The sequence below is a fragment of the Geotrypetes seraphini genome, chromosome 6 (assembly GCF_902459505.1).
Source record: "Geotrypetes seraphini chromosome 6, aGeoSer1.1, whole genome shotgun sequence".
NCBI lineage: Eukaryota > Metazoa > Chordata > Amphibia > Gymnophiona > Dermophiidae > Geotrypetes > Geotrypetes seraphini.
The window spans coordinates 42,617,314-42,638,276 of NC_047089.1; the positions used below are offsets into that span (position 1 = coordinate 42,617,314).

At 40.2% G+C, this 20,963-nt stretch overlaps 1 protein-coding gene across 6 annotated transcripts in view; it reads right to left on the reverse strand.

Moving 5' to 3' along the window:
- Nucleotides 1–687: 687 nt before the first annotated feature.
- The window catches only part of LATS2 (large tumor suppressor kinase 2), a 55,356-nt gene continuing 35,080 nt past the window's right edge, over nt 688–20,963 (reverse strand). For all 6 annotated transcript variants that reach the window (XM_033949587.1, XM_033949584.1, XM_033949589.1 and 3 more), the window contains 5 exons: nt 18,149–19,647; nt 15,311–15,893; nt 12,728–12,910; nt 10,344–10,450; nt 688–2,385 (listed from right to left, as the gene is read on the reverse strand). In XM_033949587.1, coding sequence (XP_033805478.1) covers nt 1,894–2,385; nt 10,344–10,450; nt 12,728–12,910; nt 15,311–15,893; nt 18,149–19,647 — 2,864 coding nt within the window. In that variant the 3' untranslated portion in view covers nt 688–1,893. The remainder of the gene's footprint in view (nt 2,386–10,343; nt 10,451–12,727; nt 12,911–15,310; nt 15,894–18,148; nt 19,648–20,963) is intronic.

Here is a 20,963-nt window from a genome sequence, read left to right on the forward strand (position 1 = left end):
ACAACATATACAATTAATCTATTTACAGGAGACAGAACTGCACTAAATGGTGACCTGCAAACATTTTATTTATGCACTCAAGTCTGGATTCTATAAACAATGCCTTAAGTTAAGACACTGATAGGCGCCCTACTGGCGCCTAACTTAAGTTTTAAAATGCTGTTTAACATTTTTTTTAAAACACTTAAAAGAAAAATGTAAGTGCCTACTGGCATCTTAAAAAAACGGCACCAGAATCATGCCTACAGAAGAGCTTTACGAGGCCTAACGCCACTCTAGGTATGGCTAACACTAGAAGTCAACTTGTCAATATTTAGTTACCACCTCAAATATGTCCAATTTCTATCAACACCATGTTCCTCAGAATGCCACACTGAATCTTGATTATAGTGTGGTAGCCGTCCTCATAGGAACCTCTATACAGTGCAATTTTCTGTTAGATAAACTAATAGTTTCATTTGGACATTCTGATGCTAAATATATCTAATTATATGTTTATATCCATTTATAAAGTGCCAGTGCCAATATTTAAATATGAATAAATAATCTTGACTTCATAATAAACTTATTAAAGTGCCACTTAGCTTAGAACAGCTCTGCCTCAATTGTTCTAAGCTAAGTGGCACTTTAATAAGTTTATTATGAAGTCAAGATTATTTATTCATATTTAAATATTGGTACCGGCACTTTATAAATGGATATAAACAAATATAATTAGATATATTTAGCATCAGAATGTCCAAATGAAACTATTAGTTTATCTAAAAGAAAATCGCACCATAGAGGTGCCTATGAGGATGGCTACCGCACCGTAGAGGTTCCTATGAGGACGGCTACCACACTATAATCAAGATTCAGTGTGGCATTCTGAGGAACACGGTGTTGGTAGAAATTGGACATATTTGAGATGGTAACTAAATATTGACAAGTTGATTAACTAGAAGCTTTGTGCACATTTGGATGCTGTAACACTAGAAGTGGCATTAAGCATCATAAAGCACTTCCTTAGGCACGATTCACATCAAAGGTAGGTGCTAGAAATTTAGGCCTTGAAAACCCTGGCCTACATTTTCAACACCTATCTTGTCTGAAGGCGTGATTCTAGAAATGGCATCATCACATGATTGACATACAATCGGTGGCTGATTGTAAGGTGGCCGACAACTTCCCTGTTTATAGAATCCGGATCTTATAGTCTGCCTAGACTAAATGGAGTATGGAGTTAAACTAATATTGAAATTGCCATGTTTTCTATTGAGGCTGACTATAAATATTTTTTCTTATCATCCTGTTAGTTGCAACTCATAGTGTAATCACAGATGCTAAATGGGTCTATGCTATGTCTCTATGATAAGAGCAATAAAGACTTAGACTGGGACTGGCTTTGTTTGGAAGTAATGGATTTCTATTAAAATCACACATTGAAAATCTTATTACCACTGCTTTTTGGTTAGCTGTGAATTTTAAAATAAAAAAAGTATGCATGGTTAAATGTATTTTACCAAAGAGAGACCAGCTTGAATTTGGCAGGGTCTCCAATTCTGTGTATATGTAATGGAGATCTACAGGTAGGAAGGCTTATAATACCCTGCATTGAGCCAGATTGGCCCTAAATATTGCATTAAATGGGTATTCTGCTACATTAATCAAATCTAATTTATTTTCTAATCAAATGATATAATAAAGGAGTAGACTGAAAGAGACCAGGAAAAATAGAGACAAGTGGTGCTATACTGAAAATGCCCAAACTATTGATAAGGCAGCCAGATTGAATGACCAAGTGAATTATAAATTTTTGAAGACATTCTTGATTTAAAAAGTTTCAGTATTTGCAGATCACCATATATAGAATGCTAAGAATAAGGCTCCTCCATGATTTACATGTTTCAAAGTTTATACGTATACAGGCTGGCAGCCTTCAGTATGATTCACTGAATCTTTATTTTCTACAGGCAGCTCATCACTGTGGGTGTTTTCATATTCAGAAGTTTTTGGGTATCGAAATGGATATCCATTGTCATCAAAAAACCTCCGGAAAGTGAATTCATAAAACGCATGTTCTGTATTTTTACTACTGGCACAGGTCAACACATCCCATGTCCTAGTACTGTCCTCGCTGTCATTCCATGGATTTTCTTCTTCAACTGGGTCAAAATTAGATGTATCCATTGGATGGCTTATCTTTGGAATATAAGGTGCAGGCTGCCTACGGATATCACTAGAAAAGTCAATAGCATCAAAGAAAGGGTGGCCTTTAATATCATCTATACCATTTATTCCAAGTCTATCTTCTGCAGCACAGCAGAGTTTTATGATAAGATCTCTTGCTTCTGGGCTTAGCTTGTTCTGTGATGGAATGTGAAGTGTGCTCTCCCAGTTTATCACCTAAAATGAGAAAAAGCATTTACAGACATTGCTTTCAGGGTTCTGCAATCTCACAGCCAAAGAGAAACCATATAACTAGCTGCTTGTCCCACAATTTACAACCCTCCACCCAATTAAACCTAAAGTTCCCTTGCCACTTTATTTCATTTATTTTAAAGAGTAAAGGGAATCAGACTCGATATACCACTTTTTTTTGAGTAGTTACAATTAGAGAGTGTCACAAGGACAAATTTTTCTTTGTCCCCGTGGGAACTCATTTTCCTGTCCCTGCCCCATTGCTGTAAGCTCTGTCCTCATCTGCACAAGCCTCAAACACTTTAAAATCTTAAGTGTTCAAGGCTTGTACAATTAAGGCAGAGGGGCAGGGACAAAACTTGCAGGGACAGCATGGGGAAATTGAGTTCCTGTGGGGACAGGGAAAAATTTGTCCAGTATCATTCTCTAGTTACAATCAAAGTGGTTTACATATTTTTAGACAGGTACTTATTTTGTACCTGGGGCAATGAAGTGTGACTTACCGAGAGTCACAAGGAGCAGTGGTAGGAATCCAATTCACAACTTCAGGGTGCTGAGGCAGCTTCTCTAACTACTAGGCCACTCTTCCACTCATCTGAGAGAAGCCTCAAAGTGCCTGCAGGATTCATTTTCCCTTAACCTGGCCACACATCTGCAGACTATTAATACCACACAGTACTCAACGCCCACTCCGTTCATATGGTCAAAATCTCCTTACAGTCCCCTCTCTGAAAATTATTGGAACAAGAAGATCTGACATATTCTCTGTGATGGGACCTCAATGGTGGAATGCCCTGCCACAATATATTAGAAACGAAAAAGACGTCACAATATTCAAAAAACTTTTAAAATCTTATCTATTTAAAGATGCTTTTAATATTTAAATTTTTAGTGAGATTTTAAATCATGCTGTGGTTTAACTACCCCTTACCCTCTTGTTTTTCCATTTTTTCTACCATAAATTGAAAATTGTAACTTTTATTCTTTCCCTCCCGACTCATGTTTGTATTCCAAGAAAGTATATTGTTAAAATGTTTGTTTCTTTTTATTATACTCTATTTTGATTTTGTACATCGCTTAGTAATTCTAATAAGCGATTCATCAAATATATTAATAAACTTGAAACTGGCTCTAACAGCATAGCCAGCAACTATATATGTCACTAGGTCATAGGCTAGTTTCTGCAATAAAGTCCAGATCCATTATTAGTATTACTGCTGCTGTCTACAGGTGAAGAAATGCAAATGCCTGCTATCAGTTATATTTGCTATTGTCCTGATTCTAAGAGGTATGAATTGGTGACGGGACTAAATCGTGCGAGACAACGGCGCGCCGACAACTGAGCGCAAGGTTGACGGTGCGCCGAAGAAAAGCACTATTTTAAAGAGCTCCGACGGGGGGAACCCCCCCACTTTACTTAACAGACATTGCGCTGGCGTTGTGGGGGGTTTGGGGGGTTGTAACCTCCCACATTATACTTAAAACTGAAAAACAGGCAAAAAGTTCGGTTTCAAGTATAATGAGGGGGGTTACAACCCCCAAACCCCCCACAACGCCAGCGTGATGTCTGTTAAGTAAAATAGGGGGGGTTCCCCACCAACATCCCCCGTAGGAACCCTTTAAAATAGTGCTTTTCTTCGGCGCGCCGTCAACCTTGCGCTCAGTTGTCGGCGTGCCATTGTCTCTCGCGATTTGTCTATGAACCGTATGAATTACACTTTAGAAAAATTATATTTGCTACTCCATTTTTTATATTTTAAAAATAAGTGTTTTTTTTATATATATGCAGTATGTTTTACTCTACTGCTTTTGGGGGAGGGGAATAGTTATCAAAATGCAGTAAAAGGCAGGCTTTTACTGAACCTTGGTTTATCATGCCATTACCAACCTACAGTATCTCAATACTGCAGCTTGCTGATCTCAGTGTGAAAAGAACACCACTGCTTATGAACCACTTTGCAAGCAGCATAATTCTACCAACCCAGGATCAACAGGCCTCAAAACTGCAGTCCAATGCTACTAATTTACATTTTAAAAGGGCATGAGCCTCTCTGAGGCTGAGTTTTCCCTGATCATAACTTCTCTACCTGGTAATATTCTCTCCATTCACAACTTCCCACAATGAAAGGCTTCTCCCATTACTAAGGCCCCACCAGCCCAGGCCTAATGTCTAATGGCATCTGGATTCAAAACGGCAAAGGTGTAATGTAATGTAATGTAATTTATTTCTTATATACCGCTACATCCGTTAGGTTCTAAGCGGTTTGAAGAAAATATACATTAAGATTATAAATGAGAAGTAAGAAGGTACTTAAAAAATTCCCTTACTGTCCCGAAGGCTCACAATCTAACTAAAGTACCTGGAAATTAATAAAGAAGAGAAAATAAAGATGGTTGAAAAAAGAAAAATTCTATGTGAATTTATAGGATGGAAATTAAACTGACAGTGAAGAACTGTATGAAAAATACATATGGAATTCAGTTAGAGAGGGTAGGTTACAATCTATTTATGGTATTTGTTTAATTGGAAGGTGTTAAGGTGGGTAATTTGGGGGAAGGTTATCTGAAGGTAGGTGAATCTTCTGGAGGTAAAAGAGGAGGGGTTAAGATATTTGGATGAATTTTTTGAAAAGCAGGGTTTTGATTTCTTTTCTGAATGTTTTGAAGTTGTCTGATATTGTCATAAGATTGGAGATGGAATGGTTGATTTTTGCTGCTTGTGTTGCTGGAAGGTTGTCAAACATTTTCTTGCGTTGTGTGCCTTTGAGTGGGGGGAAGGCGAAAGGGTTCGAGGTTCTTCTGTGTCTTGAGGTGGAGATTTGGTTTAAGCGGTTATTTAGATAGGAGGGGGAAAAGCCGTGTAATGCTTTGAAAATCAGGCAGTAGAATTTGAATTGGATTTGTGCTTGTATGGGTAGCCAGTGAGAGTCTAAGAAGGCAGTTGTTATGTGATCATATTTTTTGAGTGAGTAGATCAATCTGAGGGCGGTGTTTTGTATGGTCTGGAGTTGTTTTATCATAGTGGCTGGACAAGGAAGATATAGGGAGTTGCAATAATCCAGCAGACCTAAGACTAGGGATTGGACGATTAGTCTAAATTGTGCTTGGTCAAAGAATTTTCTGATTTTACGGAGATTTCTCATGGTTAGAAAAGCTTTCTGGGTTGTTTTGTTGATCTGGGGCTGCATTGTGCAACATCTGTCTATCGTAACTCCTAGGAGTTTTAGTTCGGGTTGTATTGGGTATTTGGTATTTTTGATTTTCAGTTCAGTGATGGTAGGAGTTTGGGCTTTTTCGAGCAAAAGGAATTTTGTTTTTTCAGAATTTAGTTTTAGTTTGTGATTCATCATCCATTTTTCTACTGTGTCTAAGGTTGTTTCTAGCTTTGTTGTGGTGGTGGTCTCTGATGGGTCGAATGGGAGGATTATGGTGATGTCATCAGCATAGCTGAAAGAAGTGACATCTAGGGTATCTAAAGTGGCTCCTAGGGAGGAGATAAAGAGGTTGAAGAGCGTAGGTGAGAAAGGTGATCCTTGTGGAACTCCGCAGGGATTTGTCCATGGTTCTGATTTGATATCATTGTATTTTACCCTGTAGGTTCTAGATTTGAGGAACGCCAGAAACCATTTGTAGACCTTGCCTGAGATTCCTATGGCGTCGAGAATTTGTAGTTATAAGGTGTGGTCAACTAGGTCAAATGCTGCGGAGAGGTCTAATTGTATTAATATCATTTTTTTTCCTTTACTGATGTGTTGTCGGGCTGTATCTAGTAATGTGACAAGTAGTGTTTCTGTACTATGGTTAGTTCGGAATCCTGATTGTGAGGGGTGGAGTAGGTTATGTTTTTCCAGATATTCGGTGAGGTATTGTGCCACTAGGCCTTCTATTATTTTAACGTACAATGGTATTGAAGCGATAGGTCTGTAGTTGGAGGGGCTATCTATTGGGCCTTTGTGATCCTTTATGATTGGAGTGATTAAGATCTCTCCTAGGTCCTGTGGGAATTGGCCTTCTGTCAATGTGGTTTGAATCCATAGCATGAAGTTGGTTTTGAATGTGGTGGAGGCGTTTGATAATATGTAGGTGGGGCAATTATTTAGGTCACTGGAAGCATGGCTGTATTTATTGTAGAGTCGGTTCATATCCGACCAGACTAGAATTGGGAAATCGGACCAGCTTCTGTCTGCTATGATGGCTTCGCTAGTTGATGGGTTTGTTGTTATCTTTTCTAGATGGGTGTGTGTGTTGATGAATGTAGATCTGATATTGGTGATCTTGTTTTTGAAATGGTCTGCTAGGTGGATGGCTGTTGGTGGGTGGATACCTTGGGTGGAGAGGTAAGGTTTGGTATCTGTGAGGTTCTTTAATAGATTAAATAGCTTTTTTGTGTTTAGGTGGTTCCTAATAGTGGTCTCATGGTTCTTCTGTGTCATGTTAAGTTCTTGTATCCTGCTATTATTCTCACCAAATGTAGTGCAAAGCAAGTCACAGTCTTTCTAAGAGTTATGTTTCCATGTAACCTACCCTTATACAGAAACATAACTTGTAGCTGTCATTCTGCAAGACTACCACTATGGGAGAGAGATGCCATTTTGAACAAGGGCAACTGTGGATCGCTCCTACCCAGCCCCAATAGACGCTAGAAATGTTGATAATGGCAAGTACTGGTTCCTTTAACATGTGACTCTGAAGCATCGGGCCATAGCTTGACAGTCCAATGCTCCTTAGGCAGTTAAAGCCCTAATGCAGCTTGATAACTGCCCTCCTTATTCTCATATTACACTGCACAACAAAGTTTTTGCTTCCTGAACACTGCTGGGTGTTTCTTATAGAATTTTGAGTGCTGATCATGAATATTACATCAAAAATTACCCATCACGTACCATTTCAGAGAAATCTTCAATTTTGTCGTGATTTTTTCTTATATTTGGATGCAAACAATTTTTTCTCCCATAAGTGTCTTATCAACAACGGTTTGTGCCGCCTGGGTATGTCCATGCATAAAATCTAGCCAGGTTGGAAGCTGTTTTATGGAAGATGACATCCTGGGCATGTCTGGGCAGGTCTGAACGAGCTTGCGCTGTCTCACCATGCTATAATGGTGGCTTCCATACACCGATCCTGCTCATTTGGTTAATATAGATAGTCCGTGTGTGTATATAGTATCAGTATAGTAAAGTATAGTAGTATAGTAGCTGTAGCAATATAACAGTAAGTAAGCTTGATGCTATAGACGTTTTGGTGTCGGGCAATATGTCTCGTCGGTGTCGTAACAGCCGCGACACATTCTGCTATATCTGTGGGGAATATACACTTACGCCTCAGAGACGTTCGATGACTGCCCTTGTAAAGAAAGCCTATCATCTGTATTTTGGCTGCAAAATAGGTGATCAAGACAAGCAATGGGCGCCTCACATTTGCTGTGCGACATGTGCTGTTAGTCTGAGAGCCTGGCTCAGAGGTACTCGAAAGACGATGCCATTTGCTGTTCCGATGATATGGCGAGAACAGAAAGACCATGTGACGGACTGTTATTTCTGTTTGACTAATGTGTCTGGTTTCTCTGCCAAAAACAAGAAGTCAATTGAATATCCTAATCTGCCTTCAGCAATGAGACCCATGCCACATGATGACAGTCTTCCAGTTCCGAAACCACCAGAGGATTGGACCTTAGACGAACCAGATGAAGAAACTGCAGTGCAGGGTTCTAACAGTGACATTGACCCGGATTTTGAACCATCCTCATCAGGCGATCCACATCTGATAACACAGTCCGAATTGAACGATTTGGTCAGAGATTTGGGTCTGTCAAAAGCAAAAGCTGAGCTGCTAGGTTCGAGACTGCAGGAATGGTGTTTGCTATCACCAGGTACGAAAATTTCTGTGTTTCGAGACCGGCATCATGATATAACCAAATTTTTTGCACAAGTCGACAGTCTCTGTTTCTGTTGTGACATTGAAGGATTGTTCTCGGTCTTTGGTTGTGATCACAACCCGGAAGAGTGGCGTCTTTTCATTGATTCGTCAATGTTAAGCCTGAAAGCTGTTCTGTTGCACAATGGCAACATTTATCCTTCAGTACCTGTTGGCTATGCAGCACATATGAAAGAAACATATGAGAATATGGAAATGTTACTAAAGTATGTCCAGTATACCAGGTATAACTGGAATATCTGTGGAGACCTCAAAGTCGTTGCTCTGTTACTAGGACTGCAGCTTGGCTATACAAAGTACTGCTGTTTCATCTGCGAATGGGACAGCCGAGACAGAGAGTCGCACTATTCTAGAAAGAACTGGCCACTCCGTAAAAAGTTAGTTCCAGGACAGAAAAATGTAGCACATGAATCGCTTGTTGACCCGACAAAGATATTTTTGCCTCCTCTTCACATTAAACTGGGACTCATGAAGAATTTTGTGAAAGCAATGAACAAGGAAGGGGAAGGTTTTCGTTATTTAAGACAGATGTTCCCAAGAATAACTGATGCCAAGATCAAAGAGGGTATTTTTGTTGGCCCCCAGATCAGACATGTTATGAGTGACAAGCGATTTGAAGATCTGTTAGTTGGGCCGGAAAAAATTGGCTGGAAAGCCTTGAAAGACGTTGTTGACAATTTTCTGGGCAATTACAGAGCCCCAAACTACATTCAGCTGGTAGACAAACTTCTCAAAGCATACAAGAGAATGAAGTGCAATATGTCACTCAAGATTCATTTCCTCCATTCACACTTGGACTTCTTCCCCGCAAATCTCGGTGCTGTGAGTGACGAGCACGGTGAAAGGTTTCATCAAGACATAGCTACGATGGAGAAACGATACCAGGGCAATTGGAATCCGTCAATGCTTGCCGACTATTGTTGGATGCTACAACGTGATGCACCAGACACTGAATATAAAAGAAACTCGGGAGCAAAACACTTTTAATTCTGTTTCATTTAGTCGCTTGTGCGAAACGTAAACTTGACTATATATTTTATTGTCAGTAAACATAAAAATATCTATTTCTCATAGTTCTTACGTGATGCAGTAAAACCAAAACCATATTTGAGCATACCAAGTTGGTACCTGTCATAATCACCAAAAACTTTTCAGGAATCAAGACTTAACCAAAAAATTGTTGTGCAGTGTTATTTCTCATAACACATTGTGTGTCCACTCCATAATGATCTGGCCCACAACTAGCCTTACAGTTTCTGGCAAAATCAAGTCAGACCACAAGGAGCAATTTAAGCTTAAAGTCCACTAAATGGGTCTAGCATACATCAGTCTTTTATATAATCTAGTGAAAATCTATTGATAAAGTGATAGCTCCCAAGAAGAGCCAGGAGAATGTCAATGAGTCAAAATGTCAGTTCACTGTATAAATCCATTGTGATAAAGTACATACATGCAAAAGACCCATAAATAGAACCTTTTTTTGTAATCAAACGTCTCTTATAAACTTGCCAGCCTTAACTTCTTTAATATCTTGTTTATATTTATCTAAACGACTACTTATGTCAGCTAAAACAAAATGAAAATTTGAGTCTTCATTTTTGAGTGAATAACTTCATATCAACTGAAGCACGAAGGTTATCACTTTTCTGTTTAGAAGTCTCTGCTAAAAGTGTTATTAAATCTAATGAACATTTGTTTAAAATAGAAGTCCAACAATCCAAAAATGGAGGGATCAGAACAAGTTCAGAATGAAGAAAGTCTAGGAGACAGATGGACCAATGTTGTACAACTCAAGACAGATGTATTTTAGAATGAGCTACATTTTTCTACTCTACTGAATTACTTGCTCTGGATACCAAGAGGACTTTGGATTGTAAAGGCTCCAATTATGTTTTCAGACGATTAAGCATTTTTGGATCTTCCTGAACTCTGGTAGACTTGAGTGGGCCAGTTTTGTCACCCTTTTTGTTGTGGTTACTTCAATTGTGTTTTGCAATTGGGAAACTCACCTTAAGCTGGGTTTCTGTGGGTGTGGCAGCAAGAAATGGAGGTTGTCCCACTAACATTTCAAAGAGAATCACACCAACACTCCACCAGTCACATAACTGAGTATACCCTAAAAAGGAATTCAACAGTTAACCTTTAACCCCAGAAATCAGACATTTGGCTAGTGTCAGTTTTTAAACAAATTAAATTATTATTGTATTTCTACAGTAGATTTCAATTTCTCTAGTTTTCTAGTGCATTACCACCAATATTCTTTCCCTCTTTTCTTATATTGTTCATTCCTTTCTCCTTCTAAAAACCTAATTGTCTCCATATCCTCTGTTCATGATGAGCTATCTATTGAAGATTCAGAAGTCACTTTTTAAATTTTCTAAATGTATAAGAATTTCTAAATATCCAATCTAAGAAATACATCTCATCACAGTGAACAGCTGAGGTTTATAAGGAAAATGATTATATCAAAGAGTAAAAATAGGAAACAAATACAAACCTCTTACTAATGCTCAGTCTATAATTTGGAAGGAAGGAAAGGCAATAGTAAGATGAAATATAATAAAATAGGAAAATATATCGGAAAGAAACACCAGAAGCTCATAGTTGAGAACATAACAAAACCTCTTTAAGGTATAGATGTTACGACGTGACCACCAGAGTCAAGGGAAATGTTCCCTCTAAGTTATGCATGAGTCTTACATTCCTGCTGGTGGGGGTGCCATTTCAACATTTCATTTTCAATAGTGAGGAACAGGAAGTTCTGCAGGACTCCAAAGGACCTGTTTTCTTTCACTACTGAAAACACAATATTAATGCACCACCCCCAATGTCAGCAGTGTGGATGGAGGACTGTTGCACAGCTTAGAGGGAACTTGAATAGGAGGAGACAGTAAGATGAGCCAAATCATAGAAAATATTTAATTGACTATTAAACCAGAAAATAAGATATGGTAGATGTTTTGGAGACGAAGACTGTGTCTGAATTTAAGAAAGCGTGAGATAGGCATGTGAGATCTCTTAGGGAGAGAAGGAGATAATTGATGCTGTGGTTGGGCAGACTGGATGGGCCATTTGGCCTTTATCTGCCATCATATTTCTATGTAACTCGCCCATCTGAAGGACCTTTAATGCCAAAAGCTGTTGCTTCCTCTTATGTTTGGGCCTAGCCATGTCAGAGAAGACATATACAGTGCTCCCCCGCGAATTCTCTGTCCCGGTCATTCATGGTATTTTCCAACCACGAATGACCAGGCAGGAGAGGGCAGCCAGAGCACTGGCGAGTGAAGGAAGTCCCTCACAGTATGCTCCGACCGCTTCTTCCTGTACTAAAGTCAGGCCTCACCAATCAGAAGCTGCTTTGACACGCAGCTCCTGATTGGTGAGGCCTGACTTTAGTACAGGAAGAGGCGGTCGGAGCATACCACGAGTGATTTCCTTCACTCGCCGGTGCTCCGGCTGCCCTCTCCTGCCTTTCTGGCTACCCTCTCCTATCCCCCCGCTAAAAAACATATTTGTGGTTTTTCAGCATTCGCAGGGGGTCCTGGAATGGAACCCCAGTGAATATCGGGGGGGGGGGGGGGAGTACTGTATTTTACAACAGAAAAATAGGGTCTTCCAATTCCAAGAGAGAGAGAAAAAAAAGTCTAAGAACCCAGTTTCTATCTGGTTCCAAAAGGAAATTATCAAGGTAGCTGGCTTCATAAATGCCCCTTTCAAATAAATCCATAGACATCTCTCCACTGGAACCTGATAGTATTTATCCCTAACAAATGAAAGATAATAGGCACGAAAATCAGTAGGATAAGAATCAGTACACTCTAACATATCAATGAAAGGTCAAATTAGGTGCTACTGTAGAAGCCTTTTGGAAATTTACAGTGCAGTATCCTGAACCTAACCACATGTTCAAGGTTCTCTGTTTTGTACTACATTTTCCATGTTCTCTAATCCTTCAGCTGCCAGCTATCACCACGCTGCTTTAACAGAAAGTCTTCAGCTGTAATGCAACATGGAGTGATGTCATACGCACCAGCGACACAGCTTTAAAACTGTCTAAAGGTTGGGCGTTTTACTTTTGGTTTTCAATTATTTATTTATTTATATTTCTATCCCGTCCTCCCATGAGCTCAGAACGGGTTACATAAGCACATTCACAGTAGATTACAGTAGACACATTCAGTTAGATTAGAATTCATGATATATTACAGTTGTATTACCGAACAATAATGCCCTTTTGATGTGCCTTACAGAACATGCCAAGTAAGGCAAGTAAGGGTGTCAAGAGCAGAGGAGAAAATAGTATTATAAGAAAGACTGCTTTATTGACAGATTTACATAGCATAGCATTTGAGAGGAGCATGAACTTAGATGAGAATAAACTACAAAAGCATACCTTTGCGAAGGAGGACTTCTGGAGCAATATAGTTTGGAGTGCCAACTAATGAATGGGCCAAACATCTCTGATGTTGTCTTTTAGCTCTTTGCTCCAGAGTCTTCAGCCTGTCTCCACATCTACAGTTTGGCACTTCATCCCAAAGATCACTGGGCTCCATGCTGTCCTGTCTGATATGATTCCCTATAATAGATATGGGGCAAATTTTTTAGAAGCATAAATTTAGTCACCGAGCCCTAATAAAATTTTCAAAGAAGGATAATTTAGGAGCCCAAGGGAGGAAGTAAATATACGGCATTATGGCCTTAACACACATTAAGGGAATTAGTGTGTGCTAAATGCTAAAAGCCTATAAGTATAGAATTTGTTTCTTAAATTTATTTCAAAATTTTTTTCTTGAAAAAGTGCAGCACAGAAGAAAACACCAAGACAGTGAACAATGTTAACAGACCCCCCCTCCCATTCCTCCACAAAACAAGAGAATAGGAATGTATATACATACATGAGTCGGAGCCTTTGTTCTTATGACCCCAAACCCTCTGCTATAGAACTAAACCTAGCAAACCTTCCAGCCCTTCCTTTGCCACCCACAACTCATTCAAATAGGGTAATTATTCTATACTTGACTGCATGTTTTAGGGGATATGTACTGTAAACAGTTTTCCCAAAACTGACAAGCTCCATAAGATTTCCAACATAGCAAGGAATGCAGTTTATTTCTCCAGTACCAGAAGGTAGAGGGGTCTGACTATAGCCAATGATTTAGCATGCACTTCTTCCCCAAATGCACCTTAAGCCGCCAAACAAGCAGGTTTATTGAAAATTGCCCTTCCACAGAAAATCTGAGAATGACAATACTAGTTGCAAAAATTAAGCAATACCACAAGAAAGCGGTACAGATATCCCACACAGAATGGAAGATTAGGGTTTTACCTTAGATAAGATTCCTTTCTGTTAGCCCCTGTAGGATTCCATATAGAGAATGACAGAGTGATTGTTACCCGCAGCTAGCTGCAGGTAACCCACTGAAACGGTGAGAGGGGGGGAAGTGCTCACTGCGGGTATGGGGTCAAGGCCATCCACCACCCCTGGAGCGGTGAATGGCCTTGTCCCCACAGTTAAGGGAGGGTGCGCACAGCCTCCCTCCCTCCTTCCTACCTACCCGAATCTATCTATCTCCCTCCCTTCCTTCCTTCCCCTTACCTTCACGGCACATTTTGAGTAACTTCTTCACAAAGCCGTCGGAGCCTACAAGCAGTAGCGTGCTTGTGTGGGCAGAATCTTCTCCTCTGCTGCAACTTCCGGTTGCGTCAGAAGAGAAGCTTCCACCCACACACGCACGCTACTGTTTGCAGGCTCCGACGGCTTTGTGAAGAAGTTACTCAAAATGTGCCGTGAAAGTAAGGGGGGGAAGGAAGGAAGGGAGGGAGATAGATAGATTCGGGTAGGTAGGAAGGAGGGAGGGAGGCTGTGCGCACCCTCCCTTAACTGTTACTCAGAAAAGACTCCTTCCGGCTAACGTGCAAAAGGAAAAACTGAAGGGGGCAGCAGAGTCCTCTGGTGAGGAAAGAGGAGTTGAAAAGCTGGAATGGATTCCTTCTGCACAGTTTGCGAATATGGGGAGAATACCCTACAGTTCAGATTGACACATCTATTGCACTAGAAAGATAGTTAGATGTAAATCTCTGCCCAAGTCTCTATTCTAGGCCTCAAACTGATGCACAGAACTTTAGAGGTTGCACCTTAACAAGTTCCCTGTGGAACCAGGAAACAGAAACTTGCTCCAATACACATATTTGAGCTCCCATTCTCAATGAATGTCAATGCAGAGATAAAGACAAATAATGCTTCAATTGTAGGAAGGTGAAGAAGTGGTCAGTTAAACCAAAGGGCCATTTCTGTTGCAGGTCAGGAAAATTATAATAAGAACCATCCTCCCCTATTATATGTTCCACTAAGAAAATACCCTTTGCTTTCCATTGGGTAAACACCCTATCCTCTCTACCTGGGGAAAATTCTGCATCCCCCTCCCTTGACAAACACACACTGCAACGTGGATCTAAATCCCAAGATCATTGGAACTCTTCTCACACATACCAGAGAGCACAGTTAAGAGGCTCCTATGAATTGCATGGGGCAATTTAGGAAGATAGGCATGGAGGAGATAGTTAAAGGTCCAGATACAGAAAAAGTCTTTCAAACTTGGAGGTATTACATTACATTAGTGATTTCTATTCCGCCTTTATCTTGCGGTTCAAGGCAGATTACATAAGATATGTGATGGAAAATACAAGCCTGATTATAGAGTCTCAAATTTGGTAAACCAAGTTCCCCTCCTCCCTCCCGTGGGCTTTTAGCATGTGTTTAAACATGTGTTAAGGCCTTAATGCTGCTTGATGAATTCCCCCTAAACCCTTTAAAAATCGACACTACTATTTATAGTTAATGAGGAATTCATTTTCAGTCTCCGAATTGACCTGTACTTCAGGACTTTATTTATCGAAAATGATGGGATCACTTCTGGTAAATAAATAGAAACATTTAGAAAGTGTATGCTCCATAGAACTTTGCACTTAAACATACCTTTCTGGTAGTATTTTGAATTGTGAGTCCATCTAAACCCAGTACATAGTCCAAAGTCAGTGAGCTTGATGTGCCCATCAAGATCTATCAAGATGTTGTCAGGTTTGATATCCCGGTGGATAAATCCCATTTTGTGTACACTTTCGATGGCCATTGTGAGCTCTGCAATGTAAAACCTGGCGAGATGCTGTGGAAAGACATCCATTCGTATGAGCAGACTCATCATATCTCCTCCTGGGATGTAGTCCATCACAAAGTATAAGTTATCCTTATCTTGGAAGGAGTAATAGAGCTTAACCACCCATTCATTATCTGCTTCAGCCAATATGTCTCGCTCTGCCTTTACATGAGCCACCTGGTTTCGGTTCAAAACATCTTTCTTTCTTAGAGTTTTCATAGCATATAAAGCATTAGTGTCTACCTTACAGGACAGGCAAACTTCACCAAAGGCCCCAATGCCCAGTGTTTTGATTTTAACAAACATAGATTTATCCATTTTGGCTCGTTTCAGTCTGTTGTAGTTGGACTCTTTTTGGTAAAGAATTTTCCTCATCTGTACCTGCTCCGATTCACAAAGGCCTGCCTTCATTAAACATAAAAAAAGAGAAACAGATCAGTTGTATTTGGATTTTAGGAATATTTCATGTGTTAGCTGTTAATTACTTAGGTCCTAATACTATTTATGTCACCCAAAACAATCAGCATCAACTAATGCAGTGCTAAATGTGATTCTATAAAAAAAGTTAAGTGAACTACAGTACTCCTCAGAAATTTGCGGGGGTTCCGTTCCAGAAACTCCAGTGAATTTCGAAAAACCACCTGTCAAAAGGCAGGGAAGGCAGGAGAGGGCAGCTGGAGCATCGGCGGGTAAAGAAAATCACTTGCTGTCTGCTCCAACCGCCTCTTCCAGTAGTAAAGTCAGGCTACACCAATCAGGACCTGCTTTGACACGCAGCTCCTGATTGGTGTAGCCCGACTTTACTACAGAAAGTAGCAGTCGGAGCAGACTGCGAATGAGCGAGTCTGCGATTCTCAAACCGCAAATTCGCGGGGGAACACTGTATATAGAATCATACATAGCACCACCTAAGTGGCTTTGGGTGTCTACAAAATCCTGAGTGGAGTAGAATGGGTACAAGTGGATTGATTTTTCGCTGCATCAAAAATTACAAAGACTAGGGGACACTCGAAGTTATAGGCAAATACTTTTAAAACCAGTAGGAGAAAATATTTTTTCACTTAGAAAATAGATAAGCTCTGGAAAGCGTTGCCAAACGTGGTAAGAGCGGATAGCGTAGCTGGTTTTAAGAAAGGTTTGGACAATTTCCTGGAGGAAAAGTCCATAGTCTGTTATTGAGAAAGACATGGGGGAAGCCACTTCTTGCCCTGGATCAGTAGCATGGAATGTTGTTACTCTTTGGGTTTTGGCCAGATATTAGGGACTTAGATTGGCCACCATGAGAACGGGCTACTGGGCTTGATGGATTGTTGGTCTAACCCAGTAAGGCTATGCTTATGTTCTTAGGTATCCTTTTAGGCGCACCATATTTTTCCTGGCCTAAATGCCTTTGCCTACGCTATGCACACAATGGTGTGCAAGTTAAAACAGGCACCTACTGTAACTGAAAAGCATGCCCATGATCTGCCCCCTAACCACACCCACTATTGGACTAGGCGACTTCTTTTTATGGATCATCTAATTTCAATTTAAGTCCAAACGCCAATTATTAGGTGTTAAGTGCCAGTTATTGGTGCTGATTAAGCTCAATCAATTAAGTTAGACAGACTTTATAGAATTTGAAGGTTTGTGTAAGTTAACCAGAATACATAAATACTAAGAAAATCAACACTATGCAATAATTTAGTGCAGATGTGCGCTGCCAGTATCAATCAGAGAAAAGCAATTGCTTCGGGCTTTGATCAAAGCACCAGATTCCTGCATAAGTATTGAAAAGAAATCTACAATAAAACCTTGGTTTGCGAGCATAATTCGTTCCAGAAGCATGCTTGTAATCCAAAGAACTCGTATATCAAAGCGAATTTCCCCATAGGAAATAATGGAAACGCCGACGATTTGTTCCACAACCCAAAATCTTTAATACAAAATACTATACGTACTCGTATTGCAAGACTTTGCTTGTTTAGAACAGTCAGTATACTCCTGCAGTGTCAGAGAGAGAAGAGCCATCGGCTCAGTTGTGATGATGTGACGCGTGTATACTGTATGTACTCGTATTTCAAGACATTGATATATCAAGTTAAAATTTAATAAAATGTATTGCTCGTCTTGCAAAACACTTGTAAACCAAGTTACTTGCAATCCAAGGTTTTACTGTACTAGTGGGAGCATAAAATAAAGCTTTTAAAAAGTAGTACTGTTGCCAAAATGGTGAATTGCTGACCACCCTGCCTTATTAAGACAGAGTTTAATCACAAAGGAGTGTAACTGCACAGAATGGAAGATGCAACTTTGTGTTCAGGGGATTGGTTTATGTGCCCCTAGAACGGGGTCAGCATCTGGTCAGGGTATGATGGGTACACTGGATGGATTTGTTATTTATTATGTTACCTACCTCTCTCCCTGTGTATGAATACATGCATATTTTACCTACACTGTAAAGGGATGACATAAAATATGGTCATGGATTTCACTTTGAAATTCTCATGAGTACTTTTATCCTGCAAAGTGCTTGCACCCCCCCAAATGATCAAAGTCTAACAGTGGAAAACATGAAAATTACTTACTTTCAGGGACCACATTCAATATACTGTGTTATTATAATCAACTTTAAAATATTTAATAAATAAAATCAACATAACCAATAAAAAAAATTATACTTTAGCCATTTCTTGCTCTAGCTGTAATCTTCTGTTAATTTTCTGCTGGTATGTCTTTAGTACATTCTCCACATGTTGTTCCATATAAAACTTGAAGGCAAAAGGTGAATAACTCTTAATTCTAGATTCTCTCTTTTCTTCATCTCTGCCATTTTTACGCACGGGTACAGGAGATGTCTGGATCTGCTTTTTGTCCTTTCCTGTTTTTTCACTTTTAGCATTCTTAATTGCTTTGTCATGGCTAATATCTTCAGCTTTATTACACAATGTGCTATTTGTTCCTCGAAAGGTCTGGTCAACTCCTATGTGCAAAGAGTTTTTTTCAAACTGCTCAGAACTGTTCTGAAGCAGCAAATGTTTAGGATATGGTGGTGGTGGACATCTTGGCTCCTGAGTACTATAGTCAATATCTAGTCCAAAGGCACTAGCCCCTCCAGCAGGAAGGGACGGCTGCTCAATTATTTCTGAATCACCCGGAGCCTGGGTCTGTGCAGCTAACCAGCCAGGATGAGTAGGTCCTACAGCCGTTTGAGGTTCAGGTCTCATCACTCTCATGCTCTTCACTGGTTGGAGGATATGAGCAGAGGTAACAGCTGTGATGGTGTTTGAAGAAGTAATTGAAGGATCTGGTTTGTTTGAAGGAGGCTGCCTCATGCATACAGCCATTTGCTGCTGGTGGTTATTGAATGAGTTAGTCCTACTAGGTAGCTGGACATTTGGTCTAAAAGGAACATGCTGTCTTGGCACTGTTTCCATTCCTGGGTTTTGCAAAGAATCACGCCGAGATGGGGTAGTTTGCCTCTGCTGAACTTGAGAATTACCAATGTCAAAGATATCCATATTTAAGCTATTCCTTGATGGAATTACTATGTTCTGAGAGACCTCCTGGAAATCACTGGCAAATGGAGGACCTCGAGTTAAGATATGTATCTGATGAGGAGGACTTGTCTGTTTATGATGAGCATGGGGCATGTATAGGCTTGCTTGTGCCTGCTGAAACACATGGCTGGAGTTATTTTGAACTGTCCCTTTATTCTGAATATTTACATACCCTCCCTCCTGCTGTATCTTATTTTGAAATGAAGGGCTCCGTTGGATACCTTGCCCCATAGGTTCAACCTGTGTTATCATATGCCGTCTGCCGTAATGTGGGCTGCTTGAACCATGATTGCCAGGCAACTGTAGAGCTTGACCACCATGATTAATGACAGGATAGTTAATGATAGTGGATTCTACATTAGCAGAATATGTTTTCTGTTGATGCTGATGGCTGTTAGGTGTGTTATGTGGTCCAGATATCCTTTGTACTGGGACATTCATAGCTGCAGCCTGCAAATAGTCTCTGTACTGTCTTGGATCACCACCAAGAACACTGTCATCATCTACTGCAAATCCTTCATCATAAGCTGCATTATTTATGTGATGATAGGCTGGAAACGATTCATTTGATCCTTCAAAACTTGGCCTGTGGGTTGGGTTATTTGGCCCCATTCCCTTTCCTTTAAAAGAAAAACATTAAAAATGTATCAGGAAATATAAAAGCAAATGCAACACATATATACAGTACTCACACAGAATATTTTAAATGTTTCTCTTACAAAATATGAAAATGGTATGAAAGCTATTTGCATGGAAAAAAAACCCTTTACTTCTACAACATGTTACTTTAAAAACCCCAAATTTTAATTTTTTATGCATATTTTAAGATACGTGAATCCCCAAAGTTCAGCAAGAACAGCTTCCTATCTAAAACAGCACCAGGAAGGATACATAAATGACAACACATGGCTCATTGAATTCTTAGCAATCCCTGTGTGTATACATGTGCATATGTATATATGTATTTGTAGCTGTGTTGTCATATCTCTCCTCTCCCGTCTTTACTCCAAATATACACATAGAGATCCTTAAGTCTGTCCCCATATTTCTTATCATGAAGGCCACTGACTAGTTCAGTAGTCTTCAACCAGACCAACTCTATCCTGTTTACATCTTTTTGAAGGTACAGTCTTCAGAATTAGAAACATGATAGCAGATAAAGGCCAAATGGCCCATCTAATCTGCCCATCCGCAGTAACCATTATCTCTTTCTCTCTCCGAGAGATCCCACATGCCTAATAGAAACATAGAAACACAGTATTCTAAATGAGGTCTCACCAGAATCTTAAGACAGGGGCATCAATACCTCCTTTTGTCCTATTGATCATACCTCTCCCTATGCGTCCTAGAATCCTTCTAGTTTTGTCATCACCTGTTTTTGCCTTTTCAACCTGTTTGAACCTTAAGCTTAAGCCCTCCCTCCAACGTCAGCGCTGACATCGTGGAAGACTTCCGATCGGCTGTGTGCTGCGGCAGGGCAGGTAGGGAGAAGACGAGCCTCGCGAGTACATCCAACCTCGCAGGAACCCCACGACCCTAGGGGGCGTCCCCACGGGATCCCTACGACCCTAGGGGGCATCCCCACAGGATCCCCATGACCTGAAGGGGGAACCCGCGGGATTCCCATCGTCCCCGTGCAGCTCTCTACTCCAGGACCCCCCAGATGCGGATATTATTTCTCTGGGTTCTGCTCTGTAAGTCCTCCAGCCATAAGCTTTTGATTGAGATTCTGTAGCGTACCATCATGATCAATAACCCACTCCACTGGCCCAGCTCTGTGATTGTTTATGCAAAATTTGCTATATCAATGTGGATATCTTGCTCGACTCCTAATATTGTGAATTTAAGACTCTCTCCAGCCACTGTTTCAAGTCCCAGCTAGTGAGAGGTTGCAGTGAATCTGTATTAAATCCATTTGTGTCCAACTCCAACTCCA